Raw genomic sequence first — 27,892 nt, 5'->3', positions numbered from 1 at the left:
CTGCACCACTATTTTACACAAATTTCTTAAATATAAGCTTAGACAAAACCCCAAATTTTAACAACACTGAAAGCAACATTTTACTAATATAGTAAACTTCATCAGACTAAAGAGCTTCTTCAAGGCAAGGGAAAACAGGATTGAAACAAAAAAACAGCTCACTAATTGGGAAAAAGTATTTACAAGCCACTTATCCGACAAAGGGTTAATCTCCATAATATACAAAGAACTCACACGGCTTAACAACAAAAAAACAAACAACCCGATCAAAAAATGGGCAGAGGACATGAACAGACATTTCTCAAAAGAAGATATAAATATGGCCAATAGACACATGAAAAGATGTTCATCATCGCTAATCATCAGGGAAATGCAAATCAAAACTACACTAAGATATCACCTTACACCTGTTAGATTGGCAAAAACGTCCAAAACCAAGAGCGACAAATGTTGGAGAGGTTGTGGAGAAAAAGGAACCCTCATACACTGTTGGTGGGAATGTAAACTGGTACAGCCACTATGGAAAACAGTATGGAGATTTCTCAAAAAGTTAAAAATAGAAATACCCTATGACCCAGCCATCCCATTACTGGGTATCTATCCTAAGAACCTGAAATCAGAAATCCCAAGAGTCCCTTGCACCCCTATGTTCATCGCAGCATTATTTACAATAGCCAAGACGTGGAACCAACCTACATGCCCAGAAACTGCTGATTGGATAAAGAAGATACGGTATATATACACAATGGAATACTACTCAGCCATAAAAAAGACAAAATTGGCCCATTCGCAGCAATGTGGATGGACCTCGAGGGTATTATGTTAAGCGAAATAAGCCAGTCAGAGAAAGATGAACTCTATATGACTCCACTCATAGGTGGAAGTTAATATATTGACAAGGAGATCTGATCGGTGGTTACCAGGGAAAAGGGGGGGTGGGAGGAGGGCACAAAGGAGGAAGTGGTGTACCCACAACATGACTAACAATAATGTACAACTGAAATCTCACAAGATTGTAATCTATCATAACATTAACAAAAAAAAACCCCAAATTTTAACAACACTGAAAGCAACATTTTACTAATATAAGTCTAATATAGATATCTAAATTCCCAAACCCCTGAAACACAGGGTTGCAATCTTTTATCAGCCCCCACATCAAACTTGTTTCAAAATTCAGTTCTGCTGTTCTGAGAAATCCCAAGTCGGTGCCAAAAACCACAGAGGTGGCCCTCCTGTGAGCTGCCCTTGCAGCCTCCTACCTCTGACACCTCGACAGGATAAAGATGGTGCCAAATGGCAGAAAGGGCCCTCACTCCTCAGGGTGGTATAGGGACTGGGAGAGGGTAGGAACAGAGCCCGGGGCCCAGCCCGCTTGCCGGGGCAGAACTGCTAGCAGGGCTCTGCAGCAGAGACAGCCCACTGGGGGCGGCAGCCACAGGGGACAGGTGGGAGGACGGCCGGGAGGCCAAAGAATTCAACGCACAAAACCCGATGCTCAGGGGCAGGTCTGAAACCCCCGCAGGTGTCTCCCTGTCCAGTGCTCACCCACTTGTCTAAAATCCACACTCATTTTCAGAATATCTAAGCTACAACAGGTACATATTCAGCAAAGTTAATTCTATCAAGCTTTAAAACCAGCAAGACCTCTTTGGAGGGTGGAACACCAACTATGAGATTCTCTGCCTGTGCTTCCACATGAATCTCCCATGGCCCAAGGACACCGACGAGCCCATCCATGCTACACGCCTGTCCACAAAACACGCCATCACGGCCACCGGCAATTTCAGGCGGAGCCGAGCCACGGGCACAAGAGGCCTGATCCTGCAGTCCTGGGTCCTCACAAACACTGCAGAACAAACTTTTAAGTGGACCCCTGTATTACATTGTATTTACTTATGCTCAGACTCCTCAGAGAAGTTGATACAGTAAAACTTTTATTCAACAGATAACCACTCCCTGTGATTTCAGGGGACTCTCCCCCAATATGGCTATTGCACAAATGCAGATGGTCACAATGACACGTAAGTAAACTGAGACAGTCTGGAGAGAGGGTTTCCAACCTGCAGCCCAGCAGCGTGCCCTCCTGGTCCACACAGCAAGTGGGGAAGCGAGAGAGGCCCAGAGCCTGGGTGTCGTGTTGAAACACAGTGATACCATTCATCCATTCACTCACAAATGCTCCGACCCTGCTGCTCTAGGACCTGGGGAGACACCACGAACAGGAGGAAAACCTGTGCCTTCGGGGATGACATTCTAGGGGAAGAAAGAAGAAATGAGCAGGACACATGGGCAGATTCCATGAGGCTCCAAGGGGAGAAGAGTCGTGATAAACAGCAGTGCAGGGGCAGGGCCAGGAACCAGGTAGGGGCTGCAGTGCTGAGGAGAGTGGCTGGAGGCAAACGCTTACAGAGCTGAGAGCAAAGCCAGGGCAGGCGGGTCGGCAGGGACAGGGCACTCGGGCGGGCAGGTGTGTGCGGAACAGGAGGGAAGCCATGCAGCGGGAGTGAAAAAGATGGGGGTGGGAGAGGCGAGGAGGGGAACGAGCTCGCGAGGGGACAAGGCCTGGGTTAGCAGTCTTCCCTTGCTGCGCCAGCCCTGCCACGCATCGCTGCCACCCCTAACAGGGGCAGTCATGCCCCTGTGAATCAGGAACAAGGAAATCGGGATTCTTGCAACATCCACTGAGGCTGTCAGCCCCTGGGGCTCAGCCTGTCCACGTTTCTGATCGAGGCTTTCTGGGGCTCTGAGGCTCCTGATCGAGGCTTTCTGGGGCTCTGAGGCGGGGGGTGACCTGGAGACTCTGCTCTCTTGAGCTCTGAGCCCTGCCCTCCCTCTGTAATCAGCTAGATGCTGGTGTGTGGAGGAGGAGCCCACAGCAGCACAGCTCTGGCTCCCAGCTGTCTTAGAGGAACAGTCAAGTGCCCTTGATCCCGGGGAGGCCCTCCAAGTGGAAGAATTTGCATTCTTCGGAGACCCCACGGCGCTGCTGCATTCTTGCTGCACAAGCAGCCCAGAGAGTCACAAACAGCTCCCAGGCAAAGCGCCCCCTGCGAAGCACCCCGGGACTGTCTCTGCTTGCCCTTAGCAGTCACGCCCCTTAGCCCGACAGCTCAGTCGCCCCCTGCTCCTCCCCCAGCCCAGTCTTCAGCCTCAGTGCAGCAATGGCAGGTTGGAGAGAGCAGTGCTGAGAATCACAATGTGGCAGGGGCCTCAGTCAGCGCCAGGAAGGAGCGTGTGCAGGCTGGGCCTGACCATCCTTTTCTGAGAGTCACCTTGGCCCACCCCCCTGGCCAGGAGGCTAAGGGAGCCAAACATAGGTTTATGTCTAGAAGTTGAACTTGGCCTCAGCCTGCTGCCCTGAAAGGCATCTTTAAGCTGCAGACTCTCTGTTCATCTAAAATCATTAAAGGTCCTGCAGCTTAAAAATCCAACACAGGGGGCTGGCCCGGGGCCCAAGTGGTTAAGTTCGCAGGCTCTGCTTCAGCAGCCCAGGGTTTCACCAGTTCAGATCCTGGGCCTGGACCTATGCACGGCTCATCAAGCCATGCTGAGATGGCATCCCACATAACACAACCAAAAGGACCTACAACTAGAATACACAACTCTGTACTGAGGGGCTTTGGGGAAAAGAAGAAAAAAAAAGATTGGCAACAGATGTTAGCTCAGGTGCCAATCTTAAAAAAATAAATAAATAAATAAAACACAGAAAGATGAAGGTGAAGCTGTGGTGGGTGAAGGCGGAGGCGGCAGGAGCCCCAGAGCCTGCCTGCTGGCGCCCGTCCTGGAGCCATGCCTGGGGTTCTCGGGACGGGGTCTGAAAGGGACTGCCTTGGCCCATGGGCTGCCACCTCTGTTGTCATGTCGACCACTACCGTGCTAGATTTTTAAGTGTCTTTCTCTAAACCCCAATATCATCTGTCAACAAACAGGCTCACAAGGTCTCCTGAAGCTTTTCTACACAGTAACCACTTCTAGACTCTCACTCAAGCAGAAACAAGAGGATAAAAATCCCTTCTCAATTCTCTGCCTTTCTGGGACTAGAAGGCACTGACATTGGTCTTGTTGCCCCTCCATGTGCCAGGCTCTAGCCCAGACACTCCCACACGTTCCCTGGGCTCACATGGCCAAGGGCAGGGGTCACTGCCCCTCTTTCTCAGAAGACGAGACTGAGGGTCAGAGAGGTGGAAGGCTGGCCTAGGTTGCACTGCTCTAAACGGCTCTAAAAGCTGGGACTCAGCCTGCCTCATCCTCTCCACTCTCTGGCGGCTAAGGCTCCAGGCCGTGAGAGGACAAGGCCCAAGCCTCTCCAGCCCTGCCTCTTTTTGGTGGCCACAGACAGGAAGCTGGACTTCAGTGAATGGTGACTTCTGCAGCCCAGGGACCCCTGCTTTCAGGGACCCCTTCATGAGGAAATTCACACTCGACTAAAATGCAAGCTCTGAGCTGCTGGGCAGAGAGCCTGGGAGCTCTTCCAGACAGACGCTCCAAGGGGCCAGCAGGGCTTCAACAGTGGGAGTGCTGGGTTAGCACGGTGCTGAGGCAGGCAGCCTGTTGAGTGTGGGATCAACAAGGCCATGCTCCACTGGCTGGGGACGGTCCACCCCACAGGAGAGCCCCTGCACGGCCACCAGCCTACAAACCTGTGCACACCAGGAGCCCGGCCTCAGGGGTTTCCTGCGCTCTGCTGCTTCCGCAGTCCGAGCATTCCATGATTTGAGAACTACCATGATGTGATCCAAACACTAAGGGTTTTCCCACGTTCACTTTTTCCACCTTTTCCCCTTGAATAAACGCTGTATTCATGATGTGAGTTACCGTGTAAATCAACGGACATCTTGGGCCTCACTCAAGGCAGCTGGCAGCACAGCCTCCCTGCAGGGACGGGGGCACCCCTGCTCCCGGGAGCTCACAATCATCCTCTCATGACCTCTGCAGCCCACGGAGCAGCTCCCAGGTGCAGTCAGCCCAAGTGCATGAACAGAGTGGACAAGGACACACGGCCTAACAGCCTTCCTTCGAGGGTGGCCCCATGCAGAGCTCTGCCTCACAGGCCTGTGCTCAAAGCCACCCCATCACCGCCAACAGATGGAAAACTGAGGGTCTGGGGGAGCGCTGGGCACCAGGCCACCAAGTGTCAGGGGACAGGGTCGGGATCTTTCCCTCCAAAGAGGCACCCTTCATCACTACACTCTGCTCAGCAGGACAGCTCTGCTCCTGCCTCCATCTCCACATGGCAGCAGCCAGTGTCCCTCCCCCCCGACCTGACAGCAGTGTTGGGAAGACCACCACACTGCAAAGGGGACAAGCGGGGAGACCAAGAAAGAGCCCCCAGCTGGACCATCCACGCTGGAATGCTGGTGTGGTCACCTGAAGAGCCCCAGAATATCCACATCCTAATCCCCATGAACATGTGACCTTATGTGGCAAAAGGGACTTGCAGACATGACGAGGTTAAGGATCTTGATATGAGGAGGTTAGCCTGGATATCCAGGGGGCCCCATGCCATCATAGGGTGCTTATGAGAGGAGGCGGAGGGAGACTTGACCACAGAAGAGGCGGCGGCCATGAGACCACAGAAGCAGAGACTGCAGTGATGCCGCCACGAGGCAAGAAATGCAGCTGTGTCTAGAAGCTGGAAGAGGCAAGGAACAGACTCTCCCCGAGAGCCTGCAGACAGAACCAGCACTGCTGACACTTTCATTTTAGTCCATGAGACTCATTTCGCACTTCTGACTTCCAGAACTGTGAAGGAATAAACTGTGCTGTTTGAAGCCACCCAGTTTAGGATCATTTGTTACAGTGGCAACAGGAACCTCACACAACCTTTGCCAGCTGCCAGAGTCTACACACCAGAGGAAGGAGCAGGGCCCAGGGGGCATCCAAGCCGAGAGCCCACCCCGACTTACCAGCTGAGCATTGAAGTTGGGCAGCATCACACAGGTGGCTCCCACCCAGAGTGGACAGAGCAGCTTGTTGACCACGCCGTGGACATGGTGCAGTGGGAGGACGTGGAGGATCACATCGTCTTTAGTCCACCCCCACTTGTGGACCAGCCCGGTCACCTGCAGGACATCAGCAGAGCCTGAGCAGGGGGGAAGCCACAGCAGGACGAGGGAGTTCAGAGCAGGCACTCTAGCTGAGAGGAGGAGGAGGAAGGCCATTCTTTGCTGTCCCGCCCTTAACAGGAGATGGTGACAAAACCACCGAGGGTCTGTGGGTTCACCCACTCACCCTCGTGTCAGAGAAGAGAGCCGTACAATTCGGGGCTTTAGCAAATTGGAAAGGGTCTTTGATTTGGGGGTCCCATGGCCTTGGCAAACACTCTTGGTGGCTCTCCCCCAAGGTGGTCAAGAGTTGCAACCACAGCTCCGACAGGCCCTGGGATTCAGGGCCTCACCAGTCCAGGCTGGAATCCAGTCACCGGCCTCTGCTGCCTGGCTGAGCTCCCTGCTGAGTCCACCACTATCCTCGCCCCAGCTCAGCCGTGACAGAACCCAGAGCTGGGTTTTCCAGGTGTATCCGCAGGTTTTACTGAGAAGCAACGTGAGACACGCCCATGTGAACCCTCTGAAATCACTACTGAGGACGTGGTCCTGCAGGGACCGCTACATGCAAACACAGGCGAGAGACTCATTCCCTTGGAAATATAAGTCCAGAGATGGTCTCTACAGACAGCAAGTCCGCCTTCCAGGAGAAAGAGGTAACAGACCACTGCACCTTGCTTACAGCCAGCTGGACTCAGTGTGCCCCTGACTTGGGGGACTGAATTAGCCTGACACTTGAAGGCACTGATCATTACCTTCCTCTTTGTGGTTCGGAGCTTCTATTTTATCTTATTGCTCCTACTGTGTAAGAGTCTTTATGGTACCTAGAAATACTTTTTGGAAGCAAGAAGGTTATACATTACAGATAAATAAAGGGGCTGGGAGTTTTGTACAGATGTAACTGAGGCTACAGAACACAAAAACAAGGCCTCAGACATGATATGCATGAGTTCCTGCCTACAGGTTTCCCTAATAAGCCCCAATTTTGGGTGCTGATCATACACCCTGCATATTCACTCTGTGGCTGGTCTCCTTGAAGACTACCTGAACATCACGCACAGTGAGTGGCCCCTTCTGTCCTCACACACTAGTAAATCCCTCCACACCTGAGCACTTGCCCCTTGGCCCTTTCCCAGGAGCCATCCTACGCGGGTTAGTGGACTGGATCCCCTGGCACCGTGACCCTTTATTGCTGAGTATTTCAGGTAGGGCTGGAAGGGTGGTGACAGCTGTGACTGGCCCTACAGAAAGGTGAAGGAACAACAGACCACCCTGGAAGGCACTTCCGACCTACGGACCTGGCCCAGGGGCCACACAATAACTGCTGCTGTAGGCAATGGGCCTGAGAGGGACAGAGCAGACCCCTCCCGATGGTGTGGCCTGAGCGAGCACTCACCACGGCCCTGATGTTGTAGTGGGTGCTCAGGACGCCCTTGGGCCTCCCAGTGGTCCCACTGGTGTAGATGATCATGGCACCCCGGTCTCTCCAGTCCCGCTCTGGTAACTGCCCATCCCCGGCTTCCTCAGCCACGCCATCATAGACTGTAGGCGTGAGAGGCAGGAGCGGGACCCCCAGCTTCCTGACCACTGGGCTCAGGAGCTCCACGTACTCCTGGCCGGCAAGGACCACCGAGCTGCGGGAGTCCTGGATGAAATACTCCAGCTCGGCCTGGGGGTGCTTCCTGTAGAGAGGGACGGCGATGCCGCCGCTCATCCATGAGGCCCACTGAGCCACCACATAGGAGACGTCGTTGGAGCACATGAAGGAGATCCTCTCCTCCTGGAGGTCCCCGCCGGCACACTCACGGAGCCTGCAGATCTCCCGGGACAGGCAGAGGCTGCGGTGGTAAAGGTCCTTGTACGTGTGGTGGCCGTGCTGGTCAACAAGGGCAACTCTGTCCCCGAAGGCCAGGGCACGGGTGAACACCGGGGCGCTTCTGTCAGAGCAGGCTGCTGGGGCTGCATGCAGGGGGCGGATTCCTTCGTGTCTCAAGGGAGCCGGCCGGTGGGAGGCCAGGGCCCAGACCAGGCGCCGGAAGGACATCACCACGTGGGGTGGCATGGCACCGACAAATGTCCGACTCGGTTTAGCTGGGGCGGGGCTGGAAAGAGAGGGGCACCAGATTACTGCTGCCAGATCGGCCCTACTTGCCCAAAGCAAGATTTAAAATACCCATCCAGATGGAGTCTGTTGACCGTCAATCATAAGGTAACATCCCAAAATAGAAACCGTAAACGCTCTTGCCATACACCTTTGAAACTTAAATGTCCAACATTTTAGCATTCTATTTAACGTTAGTTTAAGGATTTCAAAACCACACAAGGTTCTAAAACAATGAACTAAACTAGGTAAAACCAAGGCAAAGTGAGTAGAATTCAATGCACTTAAGGTAAATTCTGAACACCAGTTTTTAAAAATCTGAGCCTGGATGGGGCTGGTCCCGTGGCCGAATGGTTAAGTTCACGCGCTCCGCTGCAGGCGGCCCAGTGTTTCGTTGGTTAGAATCCTGGGTGCGGACATGGCACTGCTCATCAAGCCACGCGGAGGCAGCATCCTATATGCCACAACTAGAAGGACCCACAACGAAGAATATACAACAACGTACCGGGGGGCTTTGGGGAGAAAAAGGAAAAACTAAAATCTTTAAAAAAAAAAATCTGAGCCTGGAAAAATACTAGCTAAGAGGAGGGAACACAAGGGTCACTATCCAAATATTCTCTCTCCACTGGCGGGCGAAGCTGGACACCTGAGCGAGCCCAACACAGACCCAGGCTTGCTTCTGTTCTCGAATGCTTCCCAAATGGTGGGCATCCGGGAACCTGGTGCCGCAGTCTTAAACGAAGCCAAGTGCACATGTCTGAACATCAGGGCTTTCTTTTTAAGCTGAAACATAACTCTTCTCTCTCTCCCCAAAAAACATAACTACTAAATAATGGCCAAAATAGTCAGCAAGAAGTGAGAGCTCACTGAAGGGGTCATGACCAGCTGGCTCAACTAGAATTCTTAGGAGGGTGGAGAGAGGGGAGACGTGGGAGGGAGGGCCCGGTCCAAAGCTCTAGCTGTCAAGGGCCAGTCTGACTTGCCATCCTGCTCTAGGACACTGTCCCGGGGGACAGTCACCACGTGGGTACTCAATAAGAAAGGGCATGCACTTTTCAAACTGCTTCTGCATAGACAGCAGTTTACCACTGAAGCTCAGCTCAGTTCAGGTCAGGAGCCCACCTGCCACCAGACTCTTTGCTACCAGCAAAACTGAAAATGCTTCCTCCCCAGTGCCAGTGCGGCCTGGAAGGTCAAGAACCACCACTGGCCCTGGTTTGAGGCCCCAATTTCACAGCTCCTCCAGGAATCCCTGCTCCCCACTACAGCCTCTGGAGCCAAAGAAGGGTCACAGTGCCTTCCTACCCAGGAGCACCCTCTGGCCTCTGCCCTCCTCTCAGCTCCAACTTGTGGCTCTTGGTCAGAGCAGCATCCATGACCGGGAGCTGAGTGGACGAGCTATCCAAGGGGCTCCTAAAGGATTTTAATGAGTACTGGGGTTTTTTTTTTTTGAGGAAGACTGGCCCTGAGCTAATATCCATGCCCATCTTCCTCTACTTTATATGTGGGACACCTGCCACAGCATGGCTTGACAGCAGTGCACATGTCCGTGCCTGGGATCCAACCTGGCAGCCCAGGGGTTCACCGAAGCCGAGCATGCAAACTTAACTGCTACGCCACAGGGCAGGCCTCTTAATGAGTATTGTTTTGACAGTGATAATACACTTAATATGTTATGATGTGTTTTCATCTTGTAATTTCACCTTTAGCCACCCTGTTCAGTAAACACGGCAACCACTTTTAACTCTATGGGACACACGAGAAAACTCAAAGCTGTCGAGTTCCTAAAGCAGAGACAGGAGTCCGACCTGAGCCTTCCCACGCCAGCCACCTTTTCTCGCCACAGTCAACCACACTAGAAGCCCACGGCTGCTTTGGCCCACATGAGCACAAGGAAATGACTAGTGGGTGGAAAGTGTGGCTAGCTGTTCCTGGAGGGGGGCAGGCACAGGGGACCCCAGAGGGCGCTTCTGAATGCCACAGGCTGACAGGATGCCTGCCAATGGGCCGTCTGATAACATTATAAAATAAAAGCTGTGGGTCTCGTTCCCTTCCTTCAGGCCCAGGAAAACAAGGAAGGTGAGGAATGACCTGGCAGGTGGCCCCTGCCCACAGGAGGCAGCCCAGCCCCACTCTCTGCTTCTCCACGCCCCTCCCGCTGCTCTGCGGGAGCTGCTCCTCCCATGCTCGGCACATTCTCCCTGACAAACCCTCATTTCTCTGGCTCTTTCATTAACTTGCCATGGGGGAAAACTAATGTGTTATTGTTTGTTATATGAACTGAACAGTTTTGTTCTCGGTTCTTAATTTAAAAAACAGATTATACACACTTTATAATTACCTAACAAAACAAACAAACTCTACTACATTAAGAATAGCCAGATCTGAGCGATGCTTTGTACATGAGGCCCTCAGCATGCTAGTACTGGTATTGCCTGTTAGCTTCGGTGGCCTGGTTTCCGCTGCAGCCATGGGCTCCCCATAGAAAGTCACCCAGCCCCGCCCCCAGAGGAACCAGGGCAACCACACCAGCCTCCAGCCAAGTGGGGAAATCAGACACCTTGGAGACAGTCCACCCCAGGTGCTTCTGCAGGGACTCCCTCTCAGCTCTAGTGGGCTGCTCTGAGGACCTGTGCGAACACTCCTTAAGGCTCCATGGCCTCGGCCAAATGGCTGATTCTCATATACACTTGACCCACACTCTTTCCTGGTGAAAGAAGCAGGCTCTCAACAGCCAGAGTGGCCTGGACTTCTCCATGTCCTGCCCTACACACACGTTCATCGGTGGAGTCACGGCTGGTTTTACACCCCTGCATTTCTGTTACTATAAAGAAACCTGGCAAATTATAAGAAACAGCTGGGCTCAACCAGAGAAAACAAGAAATGTGATAAACATGTGAGATATGCCGGTTTCAGAAAGAAAGTCTGCTAGTAAAAAGCAACCCAGGGCAGCTTTTACGTGTTTCCTTTTCTCACTTCTAGCAAATTCTTCTCTATTTGCTTGACAGGTGGCGGGGGGGCCGGGGGGGCTGGGGGGGGCAGACACAAAAACAAAGAGAACATGCAAACAGCAACAGAAACCCGAATACACAGTATTTCTGGGTTACAGCCCGAGGCCAGACTCCTGCTGGTAAGAGCACAAGAGAGATGTTCCAGGGGTGCCAGCTGGAAGCCACGGCATCTTCTGGGGTGCTCAGGAGAACTCAGGCAGCTGGGTGCTGCTCACACAGACAGACACATGGAAGACAGACAGATGACAGACGAACCAGGAATGGCAGCTCCTCCCACCCCTCTCCCTGGGAGGCACAGGGGAGTGGGCGGTCAGACACCACCCCACAGCTGCAGCTGCCAAAATCAACATGACTCCCCTTTCCACAACACCTCCCAGGTCACCCTGAAGGGCATCCCTGGGGTCTTAGAGAATAGGCACCCTCGCCTCTTATAGGGAGGTGCGAGCACTCTGCCAGTTCCCCCTGGGGCCCCAGGAGCTGCATGACATGGGGCAAGGGGGGTCACGAGAAGCTGGAGTCTGAGGACTCAAAATGGAAAAGTGGAAAACAGGGCTGACCCCCAGCTTCCCTCCCTCGCTGGGGACCTCTGCTTAGGGTGGGAGGGTGGGCTTGCTGCCTGCGCTGGAGATGGACGGCTGAGCAGGCAGTCAGAGCCACGACTCCCAAATGGGACAGAGAGAAGAGGTGAAGTAAACTGCCCGAGGCCACAAAATCACAGGAGAGGCAGCAGTCCAAACCCGCCCAGGCTCGCAAGCCCAGGCGATGAGGAGTATCAGCCACAGGGAGCAGCGAGAGCGCCATCACACCATAACTCAATAGCACTTCACAGGCTACCTGCAGGGCTGCCCCAGGACGCAGGCGAGGGGGAGAGGCCCAGCAACCCTCGGCCATCCGAAGGGATGCTGCACAGGCACTTCAAAATGAGACATGAAAACAGGAAATGCAAGCCCTTTGTTCCCAGTGTATTCTAAGAATGTATCCCAAGGAAGCATCAGAGATGTACATAAAGATGCAGACACGGGGGCTCACGGCAGAGTTCTTTATAACATGGAAACACCGGAACCAAACCAAATGGTCAAGAAGAGGTCTGAGAAAACTGGGCATACATGTGTGGTGTTGGGGCCCCAGAACAACTGTGGGGGCACATGCTGACGGGGAGAAGCTTCCACAACACCACTAAGGGAAGAAGGACGGCCAGTCACAAAGGAGACTTGAAGGTCAACGTCCAGGTGTGATTTCTCTTTCTTCTTAGTGCTTCTCAATTTTCTCCAATTTTGCTACATGTATACAATACATACAATGAGCATGTATGACTTTTGTAATCAGATAAAAAGTCTAGTAAATGTCATTTATTTTTTAAAAATGGGGATGCTTCAACTTCAGCATTAATATTTTCTTTTATACAAAAAAGTATATCTAAATATACAGAAAATATTTGTTCTGGATGGTGAATCTACAGGACGTTTATAACTGTCTACAGCTCTTTAATCTCTCAAAATCATAGAAGCAAATAAAAATGAGATAACGGCATTCTTCTTTTAATTAAAGCTACTGGTTCATAAAAGGTTTACACAGACAATGAAAAAGTATGTTCTGACAACAGCCATTCAACCGCATGCTGTGCCAGCACTGAGCACTGGGTTCAGTCAGGCCGCACACCTGTGGCAACAGAGACTGGGTTCCACCTCCTGCCACCCAGTCCCTGAGTGGGAGGTAGTGAGACTGCGATGAGCTCTGCATGGGGGCTCTGCATGCAGCCGGGCGTGAGCCAGGCAGACAGGGTCCCAGTGCCCGTGAGCAGAGCGCCCCTGCAGGCAGGCCCTCCTGGGAGGGCGGTGGAGCTGGAGCTCAGAGTGAGAAGGAGCCAGACAAGCATGCGTGCAGGGCAGGAGGCATGGGAGGTGCACAGAACTGCGCTCCCCCGGGGCTGTCTGCGGAGTGGCTGTACTAATCCATTCTCCCGCCAAACATGTGGGAGCAGGACGCCACCCCTTCAAAACAGTTTTTATGTCCCTCACATTATGTGACCCCGAAACCACTCCATCGTAGTAACTTCTTTCAGTACAGAGCTAAATCTTCATGGTCATGGGGATCAGGGCCCTGCCTTGAAGAAGTAAACCAAAAATCTGTCCAGGGCAGATGACTGTGTCCTGAACACCTCCAGGTCCAGAAAGATCAACAGCTCCCTAGGAAGAGACCCACCTTCCCACCACAGGATCCCTTTGGTCACGGGGCTCCCCATCACCCCCAGCAGAAAGCCTGGAGTGATGCTGCGCCAAATAAATGCACTTTGGCCCTGGGTTTTCCCTGTCTCAATTAACCCACTTCATAAAACTGCTCTCAGCCCTTTGACCAAGCTGAGATAACCGCTGTCACCAACCAGCAATGTGAAAGACCCCCAGCCAAGAGCATGGAAACCTGCCTGCTGGTGAGCCAGGACACCCTCCTCCCCGAGAAGGACATGCTGCTCTCAGACTGCTCTGGGAGGCAGGAGCCCAGCCAGAGACCCAGCAGAGACCACTTGTGGTCTAACCACCCAGATGCACGGGTAGCCCACCTGGCATATGGACTCTCAGGACCCGGACACCACCAGGAAGATTACGTCTTTTGTGTCTTAAGAATACCGGTTAAGAGCCCAGATTTTAGAGTCAACAAGGACCCAGCCTGGGACATCCGCTCCTTCCTTCCTAGCTTTCTTCACCCGGCTAAGCCTTCGTGTCCATCTGTAGTAACAAGACCTGCAGCAGGGAGCTCGTATGAAAACGACCTGGCACACATGGAGGCAAAAGCAAACCGCCACGCCATCCTTAGCAGGGTGCTCACCACGGAGCTGCACGACAAAAATTACTTGATAAGAATGATACTTGCATTCAAATGAAGGCGGCTGGTTTCGAAATGAATAAAACGGCACCTGATCCATCACCACCACCCCAGACCCCCCAGACCAAGTTCAACGCAGACCCCAGCGCTTCCTGTCATCTGCTGCAGTGATGAAGGTGTGGGGTGGCAGAAGTGGACCACGCTCCCCATGTGGAGGACACTTGTTTCAATACGATGCCTGTGGTTTAGGGGGTTGTTTTCAAAGTTACATTTTTAAGTAACAGCCACTCACGTTGCTTTCATGAGCACTACATTCAAATCAAAAAACCAAAAGGGAAAAACACGCACTTAAGCCCATATCCATATTAGGAAGTAAAATACTATTTTTAAAATGCCATCTGGAGGAACGAAGCTTACCCTCCCAGGCCCACAGTTTAATCCAGTGATTCAGTCTGCCTTGAATGGGGGTTCCGGGACTACAGTGTGAGCACAAGCAAGTCTCCTTTTACAGTGGTCACAGCATAGACCCTGGAACCATCACTAGATTGAGTCACACTTCACATCACAATCTCTCAGGGCACCCTGAAGCCCACTGGCAACGTCTGCGCCCCTGGGCCCAGGATAAGCGCCCCCGACTGCCGTTTCCACCCAGGCCCCCAGCACAAATATCTCCCCTCCGGGGTCTGGGAATCCACAGCTCCCCAAATGAGTGACTCCTGTTGCCACCTCGAAGCTCTCGTCCTTTCCCTTTTTGGCAAACTCCTAGTCATCCTTCAAAGCCCAGCTCAATATCACCTCCTCTTTAAAGTCTCCCTTCTCTGCGGCAAGTTGGCTGCTCACCAAGTCCTCCAAAAACCTGGCACTTACACACTGTCATTGTTTGTGTACAGAGGAACCTGCCGGCGGGGGCTGGGCCGGCTCTACCTCAGCGCTATGCACCTCACCCAGCGCCCCGCGCAGGCGGACAAATAAATACAACGGGGGAGGGAGGTGCTCCAGGCGGCCCTGCGGGCCCGGGGAGAAGGGAAATGGATTTACTGGGACGCACGGACCGAGTCCCTTCTAACCACGGCTGAGAGCGGACTCGACGAACTCAACACCCTCCCGGGCCCCGGTCGCTCCCCGAGCGCCAGCACCGCCCGGCCCCCGAACGGTGGGGTCCCCGCACGTGACCCGGGCCCCGCGGCCAAGAAGACGACGCCCCGGGAGGCGACGGGAGGGAGGAGCCGGACCCTCGCGGCGGCGGCGGGAAGAGGAGGCCTGGACGGCGGGGTGTACCTCGGCAGCCAGCGCTCCGCTCCTCCTCTTCCTGCTCCCCTCCTCCTCCTCGGGTCGGGCCGGAACCGGAACCGGAAGCGCGGCTGCGCGCACCCCGCGTCCTTTGCCCGTTGCGTCCCCCGGCGCGGCCTGGGGCCCTCGCGTTGGGTTCCGGTGCGGACGGCCGGCTGGTGCCGGAGGGCGGCCCGCAGAGCGGGGACTTTTGCTTTTATTCTCGTTTAACTTAGCAGCCGCACGGCCGCCTCCCGGGGCCCGGGTCCGCGGGCTCCCTGGGCGCTGAGCGGACACCAGCCGAGCTGGGGCAAGTCGTAACTCCCGGGCAGCAAAGGAGGCGTCTACCCGACGCAGACTCCCTCTCTTTGGCGGAAATGTGTGGCTTCTTCTCTAAAATAAGAATAAAAATCAAAATCAGGCAAGCCGGATGTGCCGCCGTGGGCATGACTGACGCAGGCCTGACTTTCCCGAGCGCCTCCCTTCCTGGCGGGGCGCGGAGGCCCCTCGGGAGGAGGGTTTCCTGGGAGACAGGAGCTGGGTCTGGGGGCCGGCCGTGGGCCCGCCGCCGCCGCGGGGTCACGCGGAGAAGGGGCGTCCGGGCCTCCGTCTGCGTCCACAGCTGCTCCAGGAAGGACGGGCCGGAAACCTCCAGAACCAGGGCGACGCGGCTCAGGGATGGGGAGCGGGAGAGCACGATGCGGAAACGTGCCCTTCCGGGGGATCAGGAAGGGAAGAAATCAAAGAAATTCGAGAAAATGAGCAGAACTAAGGGGCATGGGCTTCTGGGTCAAAGGCTACAGAGCGCCTGGTACGTGAGTGAAAGTGGCCCGCAGAAACTTAGCCAACAGCGTGGGGTGTTGAAGACCCTAAACTGCCCACGGGACATCGCACTCACACGTCCAAGAGAGTCGCTCCCACGACGTGATCCACCTGAACTCAGGGCCTGAATGTTGTGTCTCCGGCATTCATAGGTCGAAGCCCTAACCCCCAATGTGATGTGGTAGGAATTGGGGCCTTGGGGAGGTGCTTAGTCATGAAGGGAGAGACACCACAAGTGGGATTAGTGCTCTTATGAAAGACGCCCCAGAGAGCTCCCTTGTCCCTTCTGCCGTGTGAGGACACAGTGAAAAGATGGTATCTATGAGGAAGAGGCTCCCACCAGACACCGTATGTGCAGGCACCTTGATCCTGGACTTCCAGCCTCCAGACTGTGAGAAAAACGTGTCTGGTTTGTAAGCCCCCCAGTCTGTGAGCTTCTGTTACAGCCTCCGGAACAGACCAAGACAGTGCCCTAAGCAGTTGCCCACAGCCGTCCCGTCTCCTCCATCACCCCTGGTGCATGTCTAGTCCTGTTGGCTTGTCCTTCAGAATTTTTCAGAAGCCAGCCACTTCCCCCATCTCCACTGCAGCCACCCTGGGAGGCCCTCTTTCACACCCGAATCACTAGAACAGCCTCCTGGCCTCCCCACTTGCACCTCCCCCTCAGTCTGTTCCCAGCGCTGCAGCCAGAGTGGCCCAGTTAAAAGCTGAGTCAGATCCCAGCTTCCTGGCTGTCCCCACCTCCTGTGCCCCCCGGGGGACCCCCACCTGACAGTGGGAGCGGTCATCCTCAGGAAGACAACACTGATGGGATGTCTGGTGTGTTTGCCCATTAGAGGAGATTTGAACAATCGAGGGAGAGTTTGGGCATAGAAGATGGATAAATACAGAGAAAACTGATCAAGAAAAAAAGGCGATGGTGGAATACTAGGAAAACAGAGATGTGCAGCCAAGGGGAAGTGATCATGTTATTCTAGGAGGCTCAGTTCCCAGCAGCATTCACAAAATGGCAATAATGTAAACATTTATAATGTAAACACTGATGTGCAAACATTGGTGTTGATCTAACTGAGTTTATGGCAGACTCTTGTGGGGAGGGATGGGGGTGCAGGAAGGGTGTGGGGTGGAACACAGGGTATGGTGGGAGAGCGTGAACCCTGAGTGTCCATCACAAGAGCAAACAGTGACAGCAGTGACCGTGAGGCTACTTAGACACATGAGGGTAAATATCAAGAGAATTGTCTCATGTTGTCACCTCCAGTGATCAGGAAGGGGAGGGTGGTTCCTTATACTGTGTGGGTTATAACTGGTGAACTGTGGTAAATAGACTGTAGTGTAATTTTAAAAGGGAGGGGACAAGGAAACGCTTCAGGGGTGTCCATGTCAGTCTTCAGGGAGCCCCTGCCCAGCACTGTCGTCACCTCAGCTGCATTCTTGCCTCTGGTCCCCTAAACACTCCAAGAGGATTCCCAGGGGTTCAATTTGCACCAGGCACAAGATGGGAAAAGGAACCAGATCACCACCCACGTGCAAATCCTATCATCAAGGCTCCAACCCCCACGGAAGAACATGGACCCTAAGTGCTCCCCTTGGCCTCCCAGGCCTTCTGGGGCAGATGGGCGGGTGTTCCTGCAGGTGCTAATGTGCCCGGTTGTGTCCCCAGCATGGGGTGTAGACAGAGCCCTTCCCTCCTGTAGCTTACAGCTCAGGAGAAGGAAAGTGAATGAATAGACAAACAAGTAATGTGCTCGGGGATGAGGTTATGGATGAATGTGTGTGTCCCCCCAAATTCACCTCTGGAAACCCTACCCCTTAATGTGAGGGTGTTAAGAAGTGGGGTCTCTGGGAGGCAATCGGGATTAGATGAGCTCTTGAAGGTGGAGCCCCGGGATAAGATTAGGGCCCTTCCGAGAGTCACGAGAGAGCTTGCTGCCTCCCTCTGCTCTGTGCCCTGGGGCACACAGAGAGAGGACGCTATCTGCAGACCCAGAAGAAGCTCTCTCAGACGGCAGGTCTGCTGTGCCTTGATCTTGGACTTCCTGAGGCCCCTGAGAATGATATCTGCTGTTTACGCCCCCGTCGTCTGTGGTGCTCTGTTATAGCCGCCGGAGCTAAGACAGAGAAGTGATCTGAAGGGAAACGAAGCCAGTCAGGCAATGGAGAAGGCTTTCAGACACAGAGGCCCCAGGGCCCTCTGAGGAGGTGCGTGGGAGCAGGGCTCTGCGGGCAGCGGGCCATGTGACGGTCTGGCAAAGGGCTGCATGGTACCCATTTTACAAATGAGGAAACTGAGGCTCAGAGAAGTCACATCACATGTCCGTGCTCACATTCCTACAAAGTGGCAGAGCTGGGATTTGAACCCAGAACTCCAGGTCCCGTGCCGCTGCTACATGCCTCACCTCTTGTGAGATCAAAGGAACAGACACGTGTCCCTGTGCTGAAGACCAGACTCCCTGCACCAGGCCAGACCGTCTCCTGCAGGCTCTATCCTCAGAGGCGTTATTCATTATAGCCACAAACCAAGAAACAACCTAAGTGTCCTACCCCTGGCTTCTAAATTAGGAGACAGCGAGATAATGAGAGACGCATGGCCATCACAAGGATAATAACGGAGTTATATAGAAACCCTACAATTGCTTATAACCATCTATGGTTGAGTAAAAATAGCGTAAAAGGGACCAGCCCAGTGTCACAGTGGTTAAGTGCGCACGTTCCCCTTTGGTGGTCTGGGGTTCGCTGGTTTGGATCCCAGTTGATGACATGGCACCGCTCATCAAGCCATGCTGTGGTAGGTGTCCCACATAGAAAGTAGAGGAAGATGGGCATGGATGTTAGCTTAGGGCCAGGCTTCCTCAGCAAAAAAGAGGAGGACTGGCAGTAGTTAGCTCAGGGCTAATCTTCCTCAACAACATCAAAAAAAGCATGAAAATAATTTCCCAAATCCTACAATTCAAAAATTACAACACAAGGGCTGGCCCCACGGCTGAGCAGTTAAGATCACGCATTCCACTTCCATGGCCTGGGTTTTGCAGTTCAGATCCTGGGCGCGGATGTGGCACCACTCATCAGGCCAAGTTGAGGCGGCGTCCCACATGCCACAACTAGAAGGACCTACAACTAGAATATGCAACTATGTACTGGGGGATTTGGGGAGAATAAGGAAAAAAGAAGAAAAAGAGGAAGAAAAAGATTGGCAACAGATGTTAGCTCAGGTGCCAATCTTTAAAAAAAAATTCTAGTAAAAAAAATTACAACACAAAATTATGTGTACAGTAGAATTTCCCACGATGTCTGTGGACAGGTTCTAAAGGATGGCATGAAAAATGGGAGCAGCTGTCTTACAAAGAGATGAGCACCTGCACCTGCTCCCAGTGCTGCCTGGTGAACCCACGCATTCTCCCCGCACCTTCGATTTGGTGGGAACTGGCCCCAAATGTACATTGCTGACAGCTTTCTTCCACCTTGGTGGCTTAGAGCTGGGAGGCCTGCATCACCTGGGAGGAGAAGACCTCGCTGCTCCTGGAGCCCTCCGGAGGGAGTTCCACCTGTTCCGAACCTGAGCTGCACTTGGATTGGACCCTGGGAGAGGTGTCCTTGGGAAGGAGCCTTGGGTGGGCAGGGCCTCCACAGGGCCGGGTGGCGCTGGCCACTCAGTCTGCATCTGCTTCCACCTGGGAGCCCCTGCGAATATAAGGGAGCTCACCGGTGTCTAATCCTCCCGTCTAAAAGATGGGGAGATGACAGCTCTCACCTCAGTTCCTAGTTTAATCCTGCTGTGAGGATCAGGGAGCCAGGACACTTAAGCTCTTCATAAATGTTAACTGCTGTTACCGTCCTCTGCTGTCGTTATCAGCATCTTTATCGCCAGCCCCCTCAAACAGAGACCCGAGTGGGCGCTCAGTAAATGGATGTTGATGCATGGGGATGGCTTGTCCAGAAGGCAGACAAGAGGGGTTGCGGCCTCTGCAAGGGGTGATGGCTCCCACCTGCCCCTCCGGGAGGCGGGCCAAGCCTCCCCACCCCGACAACTTGGGCAGAGCTCGGGTGTAGCTCAGCCTCACCCCCCATCCGCTCCCAACCCCCAGCCTTCCCCAGAGGAAGTCCTTCCAGCTGGAGCATCCTGGGAACTGGCAGAGGCGGGAGGAATCACCTCCTCCTTGATTCCTTCACACCTCCAGCTTAATGAGCCCAAACTGCTGGGGGCGTCTGGGTCGCACCTTTTCATTTGATTAAAGCAAAACACAGATCTGGCTGGCAGCAGTTCTGTACAAAGGGAGCTTCTGCAAACTGTGAACACATTACCTTCCCGCTGCAGGCTCCCGGCTCTGACCGGGAGCGGCTGTTAAACGCTAGGAAGGAGTCCCCAGGGCTGAGTCAGCTCTGGAAGCCATTACAGAAGACTCGCTAGTCAGCCACGGCTCGGGGTACAGGTTACGGACCCCAGTGTCAGGGTCAGGCAAGATCTGGTTCCGATCCTGCCTGCGGCCCTGGTGGACCCCGCCTCCTGGTGTCCATGCCCACATGTAGTTCCATTCCAACTGAATAGGCCTGACCCGTGTCAACAGCAGGGTTTTGAGGAATGGCTGTGTGTGACTTCTGGGCAAGAGCATAAAAAACATTAAGCTTCCTTCTGGTTCTCTCTCCGATCGCTCACTTAGGGGACGCCAGCCACTACATTGTGAGGACACTGGAGCAGCCTGTGGAGATGTCAACGTGGGGAGGGACTGAGGCCTCCTGCCCACGGCCCTGTGAGGAGCCGCGTTGGAATCAGCTCCTCCATCCCCTGTGGAGCCTTCACATGAAACACTGAAGCCCCTGTTCACGTGAGACCGGGAGCCAGGACCACCCAGCTGAGATGCACCCAAATTCCCAACACAGAACTGTGAGATAATAAATATTTGTTATTTTAAGCCACTAAGTTTCAAGGTAATTTGAACACAGCGACAGACAACTAATACACGTCTTCTATCAGTTACAGCTGTGTGATATTGGGTCCGTTAATCTCTGGGTCTCAGTTTCTCACCCAAGGGTAAGAATGTCTGCCTCCAGTGGGTGTAATAAAAACTAAACAAGATCTTCCGTGTAAAGCTCTCATTACTGTGCCCGGAATATAGAAAATGCTGAACAAATAGTGATCCTCATCATTAGAAAACATCTATAAAAATGTCTGTATCACAAGGTAGGAAGGGATCAGGAAGACTTCAGTTCAGATGGGTGGGTTCAAGGAAGATGTTGTGGGAAAGCAGCATTCAATCTGACCCTTGCAGGATGAGCAGGATTTGGAGATGGGAGGGGGAAGGACAGCAGGGCCCAGGGTGAGCAGTTCCTGCTCAGTGGAGAACTGCTCAGTGGAACTCAGGCTTGAAGAGGTGTGCTAGGAGATAAGGCTGTGAGGGCGCTGGGGTCAGGTTGGGGGGTGGGATGGAGGAGTCGAGAATTTACACCATGGGAAGTAAGAAGCCACTGGTTCTGAGTCCACCGTGGGAAGCTGGAGGGAACCGTACGGTGTGCACTGGATGGGGCGGCCCTGCCTCTCTCCTGTGGTCTGCCCGGCACACGGAAGGCGTTTGGAAGGGATGGAGGAATGCACGGAAGCCTCCCTAATTCTTGTATCTGGTCACCCCAAAGCATCAGCTGACGGATTCTGGCAGAAGCAATATTAAAGGGAAAGACTGGCATTGGAAGGAGCTGTCTTCAAAGCCTGTTGCCACCAGTCCACCTGTGTACTCCGAAAACCCAGGACCACAACCCTGGCAGACCTGTTCACACCCACTTGACAAACGCTCACCACTCCACCTTCCTTCTTTCCTCTGAACCCTGATTTTGTTCATGTTCCCAACTTCCCCACGAGTCATGTGTTTCAGGAGAGGTGGGCCCAGACCTCCAGCCACAGAGGGCAAATCGTGATTGGCCTAAGCCACTGACAGCCATCTCGCTCCTCTTGCCGGGGATCTGGCCTGTGAGATGCAAGGGCAAGTCCGGAAGGTTTTCCTCACCAACGGAAGAGACGTGTTGGAAGAAGCAGCCCCACTTTTTCCAAGATGGATGTCACGTCTGCGTGTGATGTCTGGAATCTACACAGCCGTCTCGTAACCATGAGGAGCGCCATCCTGAGAGTGAGCCAACAGGAGAACAGGCAGACAGAGCCCAAGTGCCAGAACCACTGCACTTATCATGTTGAGAGCTGTCCTCCCTCTAGACTTGTGCTCAGGCTAGCTAAGCGGCTTTGGCCACTTTGAGTCTGGATCTTCCGTTATTTACGGCTGAAGGTAGCAGAAGGTGGCAGTAGGAGGAGGGATAAGGCAGCCAGTCAACTCATCAGCCTTCCTCGCTGAGCACTGATTAGGGAGGAGGAGAACCCGGTCACCACACTCAAGGAGCCTGGCCACGCAGCTGGGCTTCAAAACTGAGGTTCTACAACACAGCTAAGAGCAAGGAAGCAGGGAACCGTGAGGCTGACCTCGGGGCGAAAGAAGTCCCACAGAGACGCGTTGGAGGGCTGGGAGGCTCTGGGCAAGGCAGGTGGACATTACGTTACAGCTGGGGCAGCACCAGGACAAAGGCCAGCGGTCAGGGACGGGCAAGTGCTCGGTGCTGGGGAGACGAATCCCCTGCGTGTTCCCTCTCGGGGCAGTGGAGGCGGGCAGAGCGTGAACTCGGTCCTCGGGACCGGCACTCCTCATAGTCCGTCCCCCTGGCAGCCCCAAGGCCCTTTCAGGGTCTGTGAGGTCAAAACCAGCTGCGTAGTACACTCAGAGGTCATTGCCTTCTTCACAGGTTGACCTTTGCGATAATGGTGTTGATGCAGGGGTGGCGGTGACATTGCTGCTGCGGGAGCAGGATCGAGGCCGCGGCCCCAAGCTGTCTTCATGGTTGCCGTGCCCTTCACGGCTCCACACACAAAGAAGCATGGCTTCCCTGAGACTGTCCTCGATGAGACCGCAAAATGACTGTTTATATTAAATCTCCACCCCGAGGGGTGGTCTTTTAACATCTTCTGTGACAACAGGGACGTAAGCACAGACCGCGCCCCCTGCTCTGGTGGCGGATTCCACGTGTCCACTTGGCTGATTGGGGGAGCCCGGATACACGGCGGTAAAACATCATTCCCGGGTGTGTCTGTGAGGGTGTGTCTGGAAGATTAGCATTCAAATCAGTAGACAAAGAAGATTGCCCTCCCCAGTGCGGGCGGGCACCGCCCAGTGCACCGGGCCTGAGTAGAACAAGAGGTGGATGCTCCCTGCCTGAGTGGGCTCCATCTTCCCCTCCCTCAGGCTTCAGCACTCCTGGTTCGCGCTCAGGCCTTCGGACTCAGATGAATTACACCACACACAGGTGTGGAGGGGCACACACACATATAAGGGCAAGCACACAAGTGCACGGACACACACATGCACGTACGGGCGCACGTAGTAAGCACACACGTATGGGGCACACATGTGCATATGTACTGGCACACACGTGTGTGTGGTCATGCATGGGCGCACATATGTATGTGTGGGCACACACATGGATGTCCATACTTAACAAGCACGTCCGCAAGCCTCTCCCTGGTTCCTTCCACCAGGCTCTTCCTTTTTCCACCCAAGGCCCACATCAAGGAGATGAGGATGACGGAACCTGACTAGGGAGTGCCTGCCCACCTGGACTTGGGGAAAGTTCTGCATTAGCTCGGAGCTCCAGATTCAGCCTCGCTGGCACCTTGCAGAGGGCCTGACTCCCATGGATGCTCATGCCATTACGTAGAGCCAGGCAAACCGTGGGGACCAGACCCTGTGGCTGACCTCCCTCCTGGAGATAGATAAACAGGCTGACTGCTCTGGGCTGATGCCATGGATGCAGCTGCCAATGGGGAAGGCCCAGCAGGATGGAGCTCCAGCATGGGCATGCTGCCCAATGCCCTGCGTGCAACACCTCCCTGCTCGGAGCTGGGAGAGAGGAAATTGTCCAAGTGCCAAAACATGTGTCTCTCGGCAGCCGGGAGCTGACTTGGCGCCAGCCCGCTACCAGCTCTGGCTCCTTGAAGGTGGCGCAGCAGCACAGCTGCCAGCTTGTCGAAGCAGCTGTAAGAATGGCCCCAGCCTCCCCTGTTGGTGCCAGTGGGGATGTGGCCGCTGCTACTTCGGCGACTACCTGTGGCTGGGGATGCACTTCCTGGCGACTGGAAATTGGATCTGTTTCCAAATCCTTCTTCATCCCACCGTGCTCCCCTCCTCCTCGGGCCTCCCTCCCTCCTCTGTGGTGGCCAGCAGCCCCCGAGCCCCACTGTCCCCGCTGCATCCCACGTGCCTCTCGCTGCTCAGCACCATCTGCACCCACTGCCAGTCAGGGCAGACACAGTGTCTTCTGTGAGGGCCCCTGGGTCCAGGCCCTGCCTGCTGCCTGGTGCCCGAGGTCCCCAAGCCCGGGTTTTGCCCTCCACAGAGGGGGCAGCTGGTGCTGTGCAGGAAGGGACCTGAAGCGCCCTGAGGGATCCAGAAGCGGCTCTCAAGAAAGCGGCTCTCATGAAGTTGAAAGGTTCCTCCTGAGCAAGGGAACCTGCACTTGAATGGGGAGACCCACAGGAGCCAACGACAAGAGGGGAGCTCCTGCAAGAATCACCGTGTGCGGACCAGATGGCCCCTCAGCCCCAGGAAATGAGGGAACACATCCTCACTCAGCACTTCTCAGTTTACAAAGCTCTTTTCCAGATGCTATGCCACTTGAGCAGCTCTTCCCAGCATTCGGAATCACCCCATCTCCACAGAAGGAGAAGAAGGGGGTGCTGGGAGGGGCGTGGGGTCTTTCCAGGGCATGGTGACAGCATCCCCTGAGCCAAAGTCTGGCTGAGTTTGGAGTGTCTGAGAAGTAAGGCACTCATTTGGTCATCCTTTCACTCGACCACTGTGTGGTGGACAGAGGGCAAGGATGAAGATAGAAATGGGGAGGGGTGAGATGGGGATGGGCCCAAAAAAAGATGGGCCAGGCCCCGGGAAACCGGCCCATCTGCAGAATGTTCTCAGGAATCCCGCAGCCAAGGCGGGAGCAGGTGAGCCAGACAATGCATCTGGAAGCCACGGCCCTTGTCCCTGCTGTCAAACACAAGCCGAGAGCTCCCGGAGGAGGACCACAGCCTCTGGATTTGTCCACGGGCCACAGTCCTCCCGGGTCCAGGGAGATCGGTCGCCCAGGGTGGAGCCGTGGGGCTGATGGCTGGAGGGGTGGCTTGGGCTCCAGGTTCAACCCTGTCTCCTCAGAGCATGCTTACTGTCGGGAAAACCAGAAGTTCCAAACTGCTCCAGGGCCCAGCTCCACCACAGTCCTGACACACATTCTGGATGGAGGAACTGCATGGAGTCTCAGCCTGTCTCTGTGACCTTGGAAAGGTGCCCTGGCAGGTCGTGGGCAAGCGTGGCACCATGTGGCCAGCAGCTCAGCGCATAGGGGAGGTCCTGGAGGGGGTCCTGCCAGGCTCATGTCCACATCCCAGGCCCAGGCCAGGAGGTCAATGGAGCACAGCATGGGCCCAGGGAGGCCCCTTTGGGCCTGGCCCCTCCAGAACCACCCACCCCTAGGCCCCGCCCCGCCGAGTGCCCCCAGTGAGTCCAGCGCCACCGCAGAGGCCCTGGCCGAGAAGACACACGTGGAGCTCCCACTTCTGCTGGGGCCTGGACTCGGCCTCCACGCCTGGTCTCCTCAGCTGTTCTCTGTCAGAATGACTTTTGAATTTAGGCCACTTTGGTCTCAGTGCCCCATTTCCACATCAGCCACAGCTCTGGTGCCAGCCACAGCTCGTCCATCCGGGCTTTACCCTGGGCAGGCTCGGGGGAGCAAGGTGGCCCCGGGCCCAGTCCCAGCACCCACTCCGCTCCTGGCCCCCCAGCAGGTGTGGGCTGTTCTAGTGACCAGAAGCAGCGGTGACAGGCTGATGGGTGGAGGGGCCGCCCTACACCGTGTCGCAGGCCATCAGTGAGGAGCCTGGGTCTTCTGCAGCCTGCTCCTCCCTCCCCCGGCTTCCTACGAAGCCAGTTCCCGGGGAACACTTCTCCAGTCCTCTGTTTTCTCACTTAAACTCTCCCCAGAGCACATTTGGGGCATCTGGGTTTAATCACAATGACAGCTGAGCAGTCTCAGGCCCTCGCCTGGGGCGTTCTGGAGCGGGCTCAGTGCCAGCCAGTCTGCAACACAGACTCCTGTCCTTGTACCCCTCCCTGCCACCCCACTGGGTCCCTCTGTGCCTTGATCTTCTTTCCCGGAGCACAGGAAGTGGGGCCAGATGACCCTGTGCTCCCCCAGGGCCCTTCCTGGGCAGGACCCTGTCCCATCCCCCCAGACAGGAGCCACAGCCCCTGGGATACCTGCACTCAGGAGCGAGCACAGGAGCCAGCCCCCGTGCTCTACGTTGTTGCAGGCCGCAGGGTCAGGCCGATTCTTGGCCCAGGAGAACGTTATCCTGGGAGACATGGAGCAGAAGAGGACTGGAAGCCTGAGGGCAGAGATTGCTGGGCCACTGACAGTCCAGGGCAATATGGACCGGGGCCTCAAGGAACTGGAGAAGGACGGGCAGGATAAGGTGACAGTGATGATGAGAGTCTCAATGATGACGAGTGACAAGAGTGACTCACCAGGCTGTAGCTCTGGGTTGGCACGGGCCAACCGATCCTACAGAATCGCCCCCGGCAAACTTCTTAGCCCACAGAGGCCATGATCTCTCTCCTTTTACAGTCAAGGATGGTGGAGGGGGTGGCCACACGTGGTGAACAGGAGGCAGGGCCCAGTGCCTGGGAGACGCTCCTTGTAAGGGAGACACACGGGTACCATTGCATTGAAGAAAATAAGGCCTGTGATGGGAGGATGCATGCCTTGGTGGGGAGGCAGAAAGGAAGGGAGACCAGCTGGCTGGATCAGAAGTAGCTGCAGCATGGGCCCTGGACACCCTGGGGGTCCGGAGGTGGGAGAGCAGCCCCAGGGATGAGGAGGGGGCCGCAGAGCAGAGACACGGGCATTGGGGTCCCAGCTCCACCACTTACCATCCACGCCTCGCTGAGCCTCAGTCTACTCATCTGCAAAATGGGTCAGCAAGGCACCGACTGCACAGGGGTGGAAAGGTGGAATGAGAACGACTGGAGGGAGGCAGGCTCGACCAACACACATCATTTCTGACTTTTCCTGTCTCTTGAGTGCCAGCGACTAGAAGCTAGAAGCTCAGGGAGGGAACCACTGGGGTCCAGTGCCCACCCGATGTGCAATTTGCAGATGACACAGACGTCCAGCTCCCGTCCATCCTTAGGACAAGAAAGTGAGGGGAGGGGTTGGCTGCAGGGGCAAGTAGCCAGAAGCCCAACTCACTGGCCCAAAAGCCACAGCCCAGAGACTGCTCTGCCCTCCACCTGGGGCAGCTGGTCCCCTGACTGTTTCCCCAGCAAAAGCAGAGGGATGCAAGCCCCTGTGGATGGCCCTAAACCTCACTTACCCCAGTCCTTCAGGGGAGAGGTGGACAGGTGGACGCACTGCCTCCTGAGCTGGTGCTGGTCACTCCAGGAGGGCAGATCTGGCCCTGGTTGGTAAGGCAGAAGGGGACATGGCCAGGATTTTGGGCTGTGTGGTGGCTGGCAATTCCTTTGTGGGAGGGGCCCCTGCATCCCCCATATGGGAAAGGGGGTGAGGGCCGCAGCCACCCCAATGCAGCTTGGCCTCCAGCTCTGGACAGGGAGACCAGGCCAAGCGGCCACAGTGGGCCCCAGCCACTCTGGGCAGCACAGTTTGCAAACAAGACCCACAGCTGCGGGGCAGTGCTGGGCACTTGTCCTCAGTGCCAGGGCTGCCTGCCACATGTCTGCCTG

General features: G+C 55.0%; 1 protein-coding gene and 1 long non-coding RNA gene across 4 annotated transcripts in view; both read right to left on the bottom strand.

Annotated features, from left to right (window-relative positions):
- ACSF3 (acyl-CoA synthetase family member 3) overlaps window positions 1-16,275 on the bottom strand; it is a 71,384-nt gene extending 55,109 nt beyond the window's left edge. The window contains exons 1-3 of one of the 3 annotated variants that reach the window (XM_070500207.1): window positions 16,147-16,275; window positions 15,258-15,641; window positions 5,910-6,065 (exon numbers count right to left, since the gene is read on the bottom strand). In XM_070500207.1, coding sequence (XP_070356308.1) covers window positions 5,910-5,936 — 27 coding nt within the window. In that variant the 5' untranslated portion in view covers window positions 5,937-6,065; window positions 15,258-15,641; window positions 16,147-16,275. Of the gene's footprint in view, window positions 1-5,909; window positions 6,066-7,443; window positions 8,150-15,031; window positions 15,939-16,146 lie in introns of those variants that run through there. The other 2 variants (XM_014836573.3, XM_014836574.3) reach the window with 2 other exon arrangements.
- Window positions 16,276-26,753: 10,478 nt separating this feature from the next.
- Window positions 26,754-27,629, bottom strand: LOC139042325 (uncharacterized). Its single transcript, XR_011498936.1, has 3 exons — window positions 27,523-27,629; window positions 27,080-27,139; window positions 26,754-26,890 (listed from the first exon to the last, which is right to left on the bottom strand). It is a non-coding gene; the product is annotated as an uncharacterized lncRNA (long non-coding RNA).
- Between the last annotated feature and the right edge of the window lie 263 nt (window positions 27,630-27,892).

The sequence above is a fragment of the Equus asinus genome, chromosome 28 (assembly GCF_041296235.1).
Source record: "Equus asinus isolate D_3611 breed Donkey chromosome 28, EquAss-T2T_v2, whole genome shotgun sequence".
NCBI classification, from domain to species: domain Eukaryota; kingdom Metazoa; phylum Chordata; class Mammalia; order Perissodactyla; family Equidae; genus Equus; species Equus asinus.
The sequence above is the reverse complement of the archived record's forward strand: the minus strand, read 5'-3'. Positions and strand labels throughout refer to the sequence as shown.